At 34.9% G+C, this 13972-nt stretch overlaps 1 protein-coding gene and 1 long non-coding RNA gene across 3 annotated transcripts in view; one reads left to right on the top strand and one right to left on the bottom strand.

The window, feature by feature from the left end:
* The window catches only part of RPA2 (Replication protein A2), a 50695-nt gene extending 37004 nt beyond the window's left edge, over positions 1-13691 (bottom strand). Inside the window, exons 1-3 of one of the 2 annotated variants that reach the window (XM_069044906.1) lie at positions 13585-13691; positions 13275-13349; positions 7678-9338 (exon numbers count right to left, since the gene is read on the bottom strand). In XM_069044906.1, the coding sequence (XP_068901007.1) occupies positions 7690-9327 (1638 nt within the window). In that variant the 5' untranslated portion in view covers positions 9328-9338; positions 13275-13349; positions 13585-13691 and the 3' untranslated portion in view covers positions 7678-7689. Of the gene's footprint in view, positions 1-7677; positions 9339-13274; positions 13350-13584 lie in introns of those variants that run through there. The other variant, XM_069044908.1, reaches the window with a different exon arrangement.
* On the top strand, positions 205-6279 carry LOC138129714 (uncharacterized). Its single transcript, XR_011159354.1, has 5 exons — positions 205-602; positions 655-814; positions 1093-1308; positions 4844-6054; positions 6111-6279. It is a non-coding gene; the product is annotated as an uncharacterized lncRNA (long non-coding RNA).
* Positions 13692-13972: the final 281 nt, after the last annotated feature.

Genomic DNA, 13972 nt, shown 5'->3' on the forward strand with positions numbered 1-13972 from the left:
TTTCTGATCAACCATCAACATCCTTTACTTCACAGTCTGTAACACCTACTATCTCTTCCACTCCCATTTCAATTCTAGAATCCACACCACAGGCCTCATTAAATCACGTGCCAGGTATTTAATTCTTATTTTCTATCTATTATTTTTTTCTTGAGTAAAAAAAAAGTTCAATTATAGTTGTGCACTAAGGGCCAGTTTATAGAAAGATAATTAAATATTTAATTCGAATTAAATTTTAATGCGCGATTAACCCATGAATTCGAAACTTCGATTGGTTCAATCTGATCACGTGTTCAGTTAATCTTGCATTTAATTACGATTAACTTAATTTTGCTTCTATAAACTGGCCCTAAGTTTACCATTATGTATTGTATATAATATTTTTTTTACTTTTTATTTTAGTTCTTGAGAAGGTGTTGTCTGTTCTATTGTTTGTTAAGAAGCAAAATAAACAAATTTTGGCACTCCTTAACAAAAAGAATGTGCAACCAGATTCAGTTTCTGCTGTGGAAGAGCTCCCCGTAAGTCTTCCACTAATGAATGAAGAAGATTTATCCGTGCTTGAGACGCATTTGCAAGATAAAAATAATTCAAATGCTATAGTATGTAAACTCTTATTTTTTCCATCAGAGTTTTTTAATATTAGTATTTCAGGTATCTTACTTCTCTTCGTTTGGCGGGAAAGGTCTGGTGTCACGGGTCAATTATATTTTGAAGCACTGCTTGTCGAACGCACTGGCTTCCAAGTATAGTTTCTACGGGAAACGAACAAAAAAAATTTTCAGCAGCTTGCTTTTAAAATACGTGATAATACGTAAGTATTTTAAGTTAAAAGAATCAATGCTATATTGGCAGCTTAATTCTAATCATTGTTCAATTGCATAGTTAGTAAAAGTTTTCCTTATACGGTTTTTGAAATTCCAAATAATTTATTATGAGCTTCAGGTTTCATATGCTTGTCTTTATAAGACATAACAAGACTAAGGATGAGTTAGTGCAATTTAAATTTCTATTTCTTTTCAACAACAAACTTCCCACTATTTTTATTTTCGAATTTTACAATAATTTAAATTCGGGTTTCTCTTATTTTAGAAGCTGTACAAAGAGGGGCTTCCGATGGATCCACTGTAAACGAGATTGAGGACACGATAAAAGTCTGGTTGAAACATTCACCTCACCGACTAAAACTCGAACAGAAGCGACACAATGTACAAGAAGCAGAGTAAGGTGTGTTTGGGACGGAGGCAATTGTACCGCAGAATAGCCCAACAAAAATCTGCAATTTTAAATAATGAAACCGAAAATAAGGTAACATCGGCAACGCCATCATGCTCTCATCACAACGTTAATCTACCAAATAATTACTCATTGGAAACTGCTACTACTAGTAACATTGATACAAATATAGTCACTGAAATTCAACGATCAAATAATTTAATTCAATCAATAAATTTAAATGAGTCAGAAAATTTAGCTGAAAATTATCCTTTATGGGAAAGCAGTTCTGATGAAGAGGAATCTAATAATGTCAACTCTGAAATTGATTCAAAACCATCATTAATGCAAGAGTTACAAAATTGGGCAGTTAATGTAAACCATACAAGAGTTACCGAATTACTGCACATTTTATCCCCATATCATCCCGAACTTCCCCTGGACCGTCGAACTCTTTTAAAAACACCAAAATCTGCTACCACTCAGAAACTGGAAACAGGCGAGTTGATATATTTTGGTCTGTTGGAAAGTTTGAAACAATCTTTAAAAACATTACCTCCTTTTACTTTAGATGAACTACAGATATCTTTTAACGTAGACGGTATTCCGTTGTATCGTAGTTCCTCAATTCAACTTTGGCCCATTTTGGGCCAAATTAAAAATGTAAATAGTTCGCCTTTTGTTGTTACTATGTTTTGTGGTACCTCTAAGCCAAGTCCTTTGTCTGCTTACTTAGCAGATTTTGTTAAAGAACTAAAAGAGCTGCTAGAGCATGGGTTTGAGTATGAAAAAAAATTATATTATAAAAATACACAGCATAATTTGTGATGTACCAGCACGTTCTTTTCTTAAGTGCATTAAATCTCATGCAGGCTATTCCTCATGTGAAAAATGCACGGTTACTGGCCGTTATGTTCTGGGAAGAGTAATTTTAAATTCGATTTCTGAGCCTAGGAGGTCTGATGAATCATTTTTACGCCAATTAGATAAAGATCACCATCTTACAATTTCACCGTTAACAGAACTTCCTATTGGTCTAGTTACAAACTTCCCTCTAGATTACATGCATTGCGTTTGCCTTGGTGTCATGAGAAAGCTACTCAATGTATGGATTTCCGGGCCGCTTCAAGTCAGGTTAGGATCCCAAAAAATTAAACAAATTTCTGCGGTTTTAGAATCTTGGAAACCCTTTATACCTGTGGAATTTAATAGAAAATGTCGATCGCTATCTGAAATTAGCAGATGGAAAGCTACCGAGTTTAGATTGTTTCTATTATATTTAGGTCCAATTGTCCTTAAAAATGTGGTAGATCTTGCAGTGTATGAACACTTTTTATTATTTCATACCGGAATTGCAATTCTAATTTCAATAAGCATCTTTCTAATTACGGTACCGATTTTGCTGGTGAACTCTTAAATGTTTTTGTTTTCCACTCTGAAGTCATTTACGGTTCTCAATTTTGCATATATAATGTTCACATCCTTTGTCACCTTAGTGATGACGTAAAAACTTATGGCGCTCTCGACAATTTCTCCGCCTTTCCTTTCGAAAATTATCTTGGCATAATCAAACGTTTGGTACGATCAACACGAGACCCCTTACGTGAAATTTATAGTAGGATACATGAAATTAACTTCACTCATGCTCATAACAATAAAAAAAGGTCCGACTTTGGAACACACTCATGGTCCTTCACTAAATACAATTAAAATTTTGCAGCAATTTAAAAAACTGCACCAAAAAGGACTTGTTTTTTCAATATACATATTCACATTCTAAAGCAGATTGCTATTGCATGAATCAAGACAAGTCATTGTAGAAATTCACAATATCGTGAAAGATATTAATAACTTAGTACTGATAATAGGTAAAGAGTTTACATCCTACAGCCCACTATATAATTACCCAATTCAGTCTTCTGACATGGATATATTTATTGTTTCAGATTTATTACCTGAATTCAAAATATGGCCTGTTGAAAATATTTCAGCTAAATGTATTGTTTTGCCATTTAATGATAAATTCGTATCAATGTCACTAATACATACATTATTGTAGTAATTCATATATGTAATTTATGTATATACATATAATCTATTCCATCTTTAAAAAAACGATAGGTTGCCATGCTTTAATTTTGTTAAATTGGCAGTACTGAGGAAAGCAGTAGTTATATTTCATTTCATTTTGGTTGTAAATCTTTTGTAACTAAATTTGAAGTGCTATGTTGCAAGATGATTCTAAAACAAAAAGTAAATAAAGTCGTCAATAAATGTCATTTTGACGTTTTTCCAATTTATTTTAAATTAGACAACACAAAGTAATAATTTAAAGGGTTTACCACAAGTACATAATGCTAAAAGTTGTGTTTGTAGAGACAAAACATGGTGTGTTGAAGGGCTAGACACATTTTAAACGAGATAGGCCCGATCTAAGTAATGATGCGATTATTAACTGATTGATGGATATCTTCAATGTGAGAACAATGAATTTGTATTCGATGAAATCCTGAACTGTATAACTAATTTATAGATGGGAAGATCTGTTATATATTGCATAATTACAAAAAAGGGTCTGGAGGATACTAGAACTACAAAAAGAGGAAAATTAGAAAAGTGGAACCATTTTTTAAAAGTTTCAATCGATTCGCAAAAAAGCGGAACCTAAGTATGGCAACACTGTGCCTTCAAAATTTTCAAAATTCCTAACCAAACTTTTATTCAGATATACAGGATGAAATCTGTCAGATTGTCATGGCCAAGCATCGTTTTTTTAAAGTTGGAATACATTATATATAAATTTGTATTATGTTTATAAAATAAAATATTTTATGCATATTTTAAAATTTTTTTTACCCAGAAATATTCACAAAGTACGTCAATAATACACAAAATAATTACGTTTTTGAAACGTTATCTGAAGACGTCATTCTTACGTCGCAATATGACGTTTTGGAAACGTCATTTGTAGACGTCATTCTCACGTCGCATTATGACGTCTCTGGTCTGTGACTTTTTGCCGTCATTTTTACGTAACGTTAACGTGATTTTTGACGTTACTAAGGTGATAAAATTAACTAAAATTTGACGTGAATTTCACGTGACTGTGTTTGCTGGGTTCTGCCTTTTTATTTCGAAGTTGTCCAACCTGCAGGTCCGCCATTTGCATCCCGAGCTAGTCTGCCTCCATTTTGTACAAAACACACAACGTAGGGGTCCTACCGTGGAGGGAGAAAAGACTGGAGATGGCACTAATTCAAATAAGTGTACCGGCCCGCGAAAACTACAGAGTCATAAAAGGTTTCTGAATATAGACGCTAGGCCAATGGCTTCCTTCGCCTTCCTTCCAGGCGTATTGTGCTTCTTTATCTAGCGCATTGTGGACTGGGTCATAAAAGGTTGTTGCACGTGCTTTTAGAGGGTTCGGATTTTTAACATGGGAAGCATAGGAAATGCCATCTCCAGTCTTTTCTCCCTCCACGGGTCCTACCGATTCGATGACGATCACGACATGGCCACTTTGTTCAATTTCGCGGGTTTAATTTGAAATTTCAAATATTTAAATTTTGGCGGCAAACTGGCGATACTTGGGTTATCACAACATTAATATATACATTTGATATTCCAGCATCAGATGTAGAAATGGCAAGCCGTGAACACACAGATGGCAGTTTAACAGTTAAGGGGTCCATTAATGTGATAAAGAAGAAATCAACGTCAAAACTGAAAGAAGACATTACGAAGGAAATTTACTGCTTGAAAACAGCACAATTAACTCCTAAAGCGAGTAAATTATATCAAATTGCTAATGAATTTAGGGATATCGGAAGGAAGTTGGATCAAGAAACAAAATCGTACAAGAAAAAGTTGGAAACGCTCACCAAAAAAGCAGAAGATTTAGAATTGTTTCAAAACAAAATAAACAATGCCACATTTAGATTTCTGCAGTCACAACTTACTCAACAAGGCAAAAGGGCAAGAGGTCGTCGATTCAGTACAGAAGATAAATTATTGGCGTTGTCTTTGTTAAAACAAAGTCCTACGGCTTATCGTTTGTTACGAAAAATGTTTGCACTCCCATCAAGAAAAACTTTAATTGCGCTTCTGAAGAAGGTGCCTTTTGAATCCGGAATTAGTAAGCTCATCTTTCGATGCATGCAGGAAAGTGTGAAAAAGTTGAGTCCACGAGATTACCACTGTATTTTGCTATTTGATGAGATGAGCCGGCAACCAGCACTTTCTTACAATAAATTTAAAGGTGCCATTGGTGGATTTCAATGTACCTCTTGTAGTTCTGTGCAACGAATTGCCGACCATGTAATGGTGTTTATGGTTGTCGGTATATGTAAAAAGTGCAGCCAGTGGCCTATTTTTTTATCCAAAATGGGATGAAAAAGAAAGAAATAGCGAAAAATATCAAAGACATAATCACAGATATCAACAGCATTGTTGATAGTACAGTATGTGACCGAGACAACAAGGCAGCTGTGAATTATTTGGTTGAAGAAACTAAAATGAATAGAAGGAAAAACAGTCTTGACCATGACTATTCGTTTTTCATTGGTGATAATAAGTTTTGACTTTCCTAATCTTCTGAAAGGAATTAGGAACAACATGCTTAATTGCAATGTTCATTTTAAATGGAAAGGTGGAGAAGAAGTAGCCTCATGGATTAATATTAATTATACAAATTGGACAATGATGAGCAGGACTTCCGCATGTTGCAAAAACTTACAGATGAGCATGCTGTCAAAAGCTAAATCAAGATGAAGGTGAAACATGCAGCACAAATTTTTTCACATCGAGTTCAATCAACAATGAGAGGATTGATTAAATATGGTAAATTTAATTTTAATGTATAAAATATTCTTTCATATATCATATTTTTGTTACAGGCAATAACGTGTTACCAAATGAAGCCATCGGAACAGCCAATTTTATACTTTTCGTCGATAAACTTTTTGATAGTGTTAATGGTTCATCAATTCATCCCAAAGACAACAAACCGCTGCGACGTGCGGTAAGTGTGAACACGGGTTAACATGGATTGTTGGAATGAAGCCATTAATGCTTTAAGAACAGTCAAATTTTCAAATGAGAAAAGGGAGTTTGTTCCACCCTCCATTACAAATTTTAATATTAGCTCTAAAGAATTTGAAACTTTTATAGAGAAAATTGCAAGCTCTGTGGATTTTGAATTTCTGCTACCTAGCAGTTTGAACCAAAATCCACTTGAAAACATTTTCAGTATGATACGTTCACATGGTGCCCGTAATATAAATCCCACTTGTACACATTTTAAAGCTGCATTCAAAACTCTTATTTTGAATAATTTCATGGCAGCTCATTCAATTGGTGCCAATTGTGAGAAGGATGTAAGTGAAGGAGCTCTTTGCAGTTTACGATATTTTATATATGGAGAACTGTCTGAAGATACATATATTACCATTGGATTATGCAACACACACACTTTAATGATACATGGCTACATGACTGGGTATGTGGCCAAAACAATTTTGAAGTTGGTGGGTAATTGCAAAAAATTTCGTCACGAATTAATTACCTACTCACATGGATGATACTCTTGATGAGCATATGCTTATAAAATGTCGGACAGATAACTCCAACTTCCTGCTGAAACCCCGTACAAAGTTTGTGGTATTATTTTGTTTATGCACACAAGTTCTTACACATTTTCTCCCCACACTTTGCAATGAAAAATTATTAAGATCAAAATTGTATCTAATTTTGTGTGCAAACATTTCAAATACCATTTTTACACAAATGTCCTGAACATGACATATACATATATCTTGAGTCTGTGTCTCGATCTCTTACCAAGAAGACTTGACTGGTGAAAACATCGCAGAACCGCATCCCAACTCTTAATTGTTTTGTTATTAAATAAACTTTACTTTAACGGCCCTCGTTAAGACCAACGGACGCGAAATTGGATTTCGCGACCTGTTTTACGTACGAAAAATGCTCGTTTCGCGTACCGTTGCACATTTTTTTTTAATAGGTACATGAGACTGATCTAGAGAGGAAAGAGAAAAACAGAACACAATAAAAACGGCTGCAAAGGAGAAAGAAATGAAGGGAAAGACAGTAGGTAAAGATAGACTACAGAAAACTGATCGTTGACAATAAGGAATGGAAATGGAACCCGGAAAAACGAAAGAATAGACATGAAAACGTGGAAATGAAAATAGAAGTAGGATTTTGAAGGGAAAAGAATACGAAGAAAAAGAAAAAAAAATATAAATGTCATATGGGGGATTAACATTTAAGCAGGGAAAATTTTAATCAATGACAATATGACGAAATTTTAAAATGACGTAGACGATCAAAATTTATTAATCGCCATTGTCCAACAAATAATACTTAACGCAAACAACAAACAATTGGCAATTCTCAAAATCTGTACACTTATAACGGAAAAAGAACAAAAAACTACAAATAAATGCTGAATTTTTAATCCAGTAATAACAAAATCCGATTCTTTTTGATAATCTCCTCAGCTTCCTCCAAATATTCTCCAAAAAACTCACCAACACAGTCAACCACTTCTTCAGAACTTACGCGTTTCATGTTCATCCTAATCATGCTTTCGATGCGTTTAAATTCATTGTCAGTTCGAATTTCACTTATCACATTACACGAAGCCGGCAACGAAAATGCATATTCCAATATTTCTACAATTTTCGAGAGTTGGCGACACTCGTTCAAAATCATCACCCATTTAGTTACAACACTGTCAATTTCTAGCAGCGGTAACTTCGCCAAAACTATCTTAACGTGATTAATCTCATCCATCAAATGATCACAGTTACTACAGTTGATATCTTTGATCACGTGGTAGCTTTGGTGAACTTCAACTTCATCAATGTTGGAATTTGTTAGAAGAATCCAAGCGAAGTTGTCAAAATTTTCGAACTGTTCCAAAAGAGGCTCGAGATATTTTATGGCTCTCGCGTAGCAAAGATCTGTATCTATTGTGATGTCTTCTATGATTTTGTCCACTTTTGTGACATCTTCGACAGGATGAATTTGCTCTTTTGCCGTCAAATATTCGAGGGTGCTGTAGAAATAAGTCCAAGCTTTGGTAGGTGTATCATTGGCGTCTTCGTAAGACTTAAATATACTTAATATTTTCAGCAAATTGAAATAATACAAGACTGCACAATTTTCGTTCAGCTTAACTGCGTTCACTTTGTGAAATATTTCTTGCATAAAAACTAACATAAATCGATGATACACACTCGAAAAGAGTGATCCAATAGAAAACGAAAGTTGTTGAAATGGCAAGAGATAAGTGTTGACAGCGTCAAAGTTCTCCACCACAAATGTTGCGTAGTCGCTCAGTAGAATATGTTCGTCGCTCTTCATCCACTCTTTGTATTTTGCAACCAGATCTCGACCAAACTGTGAAACCCCTCTAGTTTTTATCAAAGTCTGTCCCAACTTGTCTAAAGCTGTAGACACATTCAACGGCAAGTAGTCCAGCAGAAAGTCGAACAAATGGTCAACGAATCCATCCGAATATGGCAAATTTCTGCTCCTGTTTCCGCTCAAAATACGCAAACTAGTGAAGTGGTCGTCTGTATAGCTCTTGGTTCCCGGATCAGGACAAGAGTAGTCCCCACAGTACCCCACAATCTTTTCCACCACATTATGTTCGCTCAAAATCGTAGATAATGCTGATGGGGTCGATGTGTACTGCAATAGGCAATGTTCGATACCTCTCTTCGGATCGAAATACTGAATGAAAATGGGGTAAGAATCATATTCTAGATTATTGGGAACAATACACGAAACGAATCTAGTGTCAATCAGGTCTCTCCGAACCAGATCGAGAGCTCTTCGAGCGAAAATCGTCTCCGTCAGGCGCGAAAAAATTTCCGTGAAATTATTGAAAACGATGTTGTTGAAGCGTCTTTTAAACTTATCGTAAACGGGACCTTCGTCGATTCGGAAAATTTTAAAGTAGGTCCGAATCAAGTAATCCGAAGTCGTGGCTTGTATGTGTGAGACGATAGTGAGGACCTCTTCTCGACTATATGATTTCGAGTCTTTCGTCGCGTTTGCGTAATTAATTTCTTCGAAATTCATTTTAACTTTAACTGAAAAGAAAAGGGATTAAACTGTAGCAACTGTGTTTCATTCCTAGCGTAAAAGTTTTGATTTGGGAGTTCGTTTTTGCTATGTATCACAAAAAACAAACAAAAAAGGTGTGACACAAACAATTAGGCCCGCGACTTGAGTCCAGTGCTTGACAGGCGACTACTTTATCAATTATTATCGAGTCCTGGCAGTTATGAGTTTTATTCGTTCGTGTCCTCACACTTGTGTTACTAAGTACGCTTTTTATGTTTTTAGTGATTGCAAAAATTAAACACTTTTGCAGATCTCAAATAGTTTATTACAAGATATTGTAATCGCAAGATTCTGCATAGATCAACCCTTGGAAAAATATTTATTTGTTATACAAGACGATAATAGTTATTTGGGCATCAAGGCCAAAAAGTGCATCCTTTTCGTACGACTTTAAGTTTTCTGACCGAGGCGCAGCCAAGCGAGGCAAAAGGCATTTTTGAGCAGAGATGCACATTAAATTTTTTAGGCGACCGCACGAACTACAGTCACGAGCAACAAATTTTGGCCGTCAATGTCACTTCAAAATTTGGTTAGAGAGTCACAAATTAAAAAAATTTCCCTGCCTGATTATGCCCATCTCAACAAAGTGTCAAAAAATGACAATTACTGACATTGACGACCAAAATATACTGCTCGCGACTGTACAAAACAAAAAAACATATCCGTTAATTCCACGTTTGTAAAATTTGGCATTTTGGATGATTTAATAACAAAAACACGATTATTAATACACTGCTAGACTGCATCGTTTGTAGAGCTGCAACTAATAATAAGTAATAACTGACCTACGCCAACCCAACGTCCGATAAGATCCTTTTATGTCACAAAAAGTGTGCGCGTAAAAACCGAGTTTGTTTTTTCTTTACTATTGCTGTTATGATTTCTACTATGACAGTGGCGCGTCATGCCATGTCATTTGTTCAGGTAAAGTGATTTTTTAATAAAAAATTGTCAAGGTCAAAATTTAAAAAAAAAACATTCTGTACCACCCTAAAATGTGCACATATGGACCAGCTGTATAATAATTTTACCCTAAATCATAGTTGAGGTTATGTTCACGTCACTTCCCGTACCTTTCTTCCGTGAATTTATTTTCAAAACAAATTTAATGAGGAATCTGGAAAAATCTTTTTCAGATTTGAAATTAACTCTCGTTCGTCGGGGCGCAGGCTCAATGACAATCAGTGTGACCGATCGTATTATCATGAAAATCACTGTTTGTCTCATACCAACATGACAACGTTTTGACAATGAAAAAAAATCGGTAACATTCTTTCGTTTTTCAAAAACGCAAATTTTTCCATTGACGCGGGAGTTTGCAGTACTTACTATTCCGGCCAAAAAATTTCGTCCAGTCTTTTCCTGTCATTTCACAAAAATTGGGAGTACATTAACCTTTATTGTCATTATGATTGACGTTTGCAAATTAAAATTTGAAATTTATTACTGTCATCCATAAGAACATGAACACAATGGGCCCTATCACGACACCCTTATTAAATTTAGTCATGACTCTAATTACCTTGGTGACGAATTCATCTCTTTCTAGCAGATTATGATTGCATAAGTCTATATCGTTTTATGTTTACTTTAATCACGACTCTAGTTGACGGCAACTTTAATAACGGTGTCGTGATACGGCCCAATTTGATTGTGATGTGTCAACGTGTGGAGTGAGGTTATTCGTTCCTAAAGGCTGCTTTACAGCATCCGTGAGTGGAATGACAGTTGTGGACGAAATTTTTTGTCCGCCATTCTACACTTCTGTGCAATAAAATTAAGCACAAGTCTTATGACTAATTTTCACAGTATTTTAGTTGTATAAAACATTTGAAAACATTTTTTAATTGTTGTCTAAACGACGCGGCATTCTGACATTCTTAAAAAACAAACTTTTTTGTTGCTAGGAATTTCGTCCTGTCCCGTTTAAACTATAAAATATTTGCTGTGCTTAATTTTATTGCACAGAAGTGTACGTGTTTAAATATTTCCTTATATTTTGATTACAGGCTGTATTGTCATGACAGATCATCTAAATATTTAGTATCATAGAGACATATAGCATATTTTCACTGAATGTTACTTATTTTATTCCGTATTTAAGTAAAGAGCGATCAAATTAATTTGTAATCGAGTTATCCATGAATCCGATATCGTATGTCGTTACTTGAACTCCACGCTCCAATAAACACAGCTGGAAACACAGGTTAGATCTCGACATATCAATCGCAAAAGACATACGGATTTAAATCCATGGATGACTCGATTACCAATTAATTTGATCGCTCGACATTATTAAGAGCATGTTTTCCACATTCGGCTAATGACATTTAGTAGATAAATCTTTCCTTCTGTTTGAAATTCAAATTGGAGTATCTCACATTACATTAATGCAGGGCAGCAAAAACTAAAATTCTTCAAACAAGTGATAAAAATTAACGGACTGATCTATTACATACCGGGACATTTTTTGGTCATTGTTCACTTTAACAACTACTTCTGGAATTTTCGCGTTTTTTCTGGCTAGACAGCCTCAGGGCGTCTTCCTACATAGTTTCCCACCACTCAAACCTTGTGCAAATGAATGTTCCTTACCCTTTAGTTATACTAAGACATTGGCGCGACTTTGAAACACAACAAGAGAGAAAAAAGGGCATTTGCACAAGGTCTGAATGGTGGGAAACGATCTAGGAGGACGCTAGAAAAAACGCGAAAATTCCAGAAGTAGTTAAAGTGAACAATTACCCATTTTTTTAACACCGAACATAGTCCATACTTATTCTCTATGTTGTTTTAAAAAGCACATATCAATGCATTGTGAGTTGCTATGCAGCCAACTATACACGAACACGAAAAATTTTGAAATAATGTTAAAAATTGTTCCGATTGATGCAATTGGTCTATCATGCAGTGGCGTACTGAGCCCTTAACGCGCCCGCCTTCCATCGTGGCAACATGTAGTTGATCGTCTGATGTATTTAATAAAATTTGAGTATTTAAAATTTGTTCTGTCCTTAAAAAAACATTAATCCTAAAAAAATCTTCGTCTGTTTTAATTTGGTGAGAATTACGAGATTCGTCAAAAAAAATTTTGGTCGAGAAGCTCTTTTTAGTATATATCTTATAGATGACCCCCACTTTACAGCTAACGTTTTAGCTGTATTGTTTAATTCAATAAATTGCGTGCGAAGTTCTTTCATTTGTTGATACGCATTTGTGAAATTTGAAAATACCGTTTCATACGTTTCCAATGTTTTTTTTTTTAATCTTTAGCTTCATCAACTTCGGCTTTTAATTTTGAAGTTAAAATTATTTTTGTTAGTGTTTTTAAAATGTCTGTATACTTGTATGGTAGGGCTAAATAAACGTACTAACTACATATACAGAAAATCGGAGTGTGAATTCTTCGAAAAACAATTTTTTAGTCATAACATAATCTTAACAGCTAATATAAAAAATTTAATTTCAGACTTTGTAATTTGTAATTGGACAACGGGAAGGGCCCGTGCGGGCCCCCTCGGGGCCCGGACCCGTGTTCCACGAAACCCTGCTCAGTACGCCACTGCTATCATGTGTTGCATTGGAAATATCACGCACATTTCTAATGCTCTGATTGCCATGGAATAAGTGCATTATGTTACCTTGGTTACAGGATTACATACATGCATTGACCTGTGTTTTTTAAAACTAAACATAGCCCATTATGGTCAGTCTTAAAAAAATCTCCTGGTGTACTCTTTTTAGACCAACATTGTGCAACTAATAATTCAGACAACTCATCATTCTATTATTGCAAGGAGCTATGATAACTTGAGTACCTAATTACCTATCCATTTATCGAATATTTTTGTGACACTATGAAAAAGCAAACATACAAGTACTAATCTAGTTTAAAAACTTACCATTGGCTGGTGATTAACTGGTTGTTTCAGTCACCTCATAACGACACAACGCGCCGTCGGTTCGCACAGTTTCTTCTGTAAAACACATGAGAATAAGTTAACAAGTAAATAAGTTGAACAAATATATCAATTTTGTACCGTAAAAAGAACTTACGTAAACATAACCTTAAAATTAGCACCACCGAAGTGCACTACTTGCTTTATGTTCATTATCGATACATAAGATACATTTTCTCCATAAGAAGAGAAACATATGTAACTAGTGCCATTATATAACAATGATAAATATAAATTTAAAGAAAAAACTTACGGGTTCTCTTAAAACTTCTACACTCAATCAAAACAACTACGGTCAAGGCCATTGGCCATGTGCACGATGCCATGTGCTTGACCGACCGGGCGCGGGCGACCGCCAACACCAACTTAACAAATTAAAACTTATCTAAAGTCCATTCATTTTGTATTGAACTTTTCAAGGTCAAATAATTTAAATTTTGGCTCTAATTATGTTTTGTAAATAGTGACATGCATCTAACCGACATAATGTGATTTAGCAATGCTCAATTCAACGTTTACGGTGTTTACCTGCATGTCATTATTTACAAAACATAATTACAAAGCCAAAAAATAAAATTATTTGACCTTGAAAAGTTCAATACAAAATGAATGGACTTTACTGTCGAAATAATTTGCACCTT

Source organism: Tenebrio molitor, chromosome 4, assembly GCF_963966145.1.
Source record: "Tenebrio molitor chromosome 4, icTenMoli1.1, whole genome shotgun sequence".
Classification (NCBI taxonomy): Eukaryota; Metazoa; Arthropoda; class Insecta; order Coleoptera; family Tenebrionidae; genus Tenebrio; species Tenebrio molitor.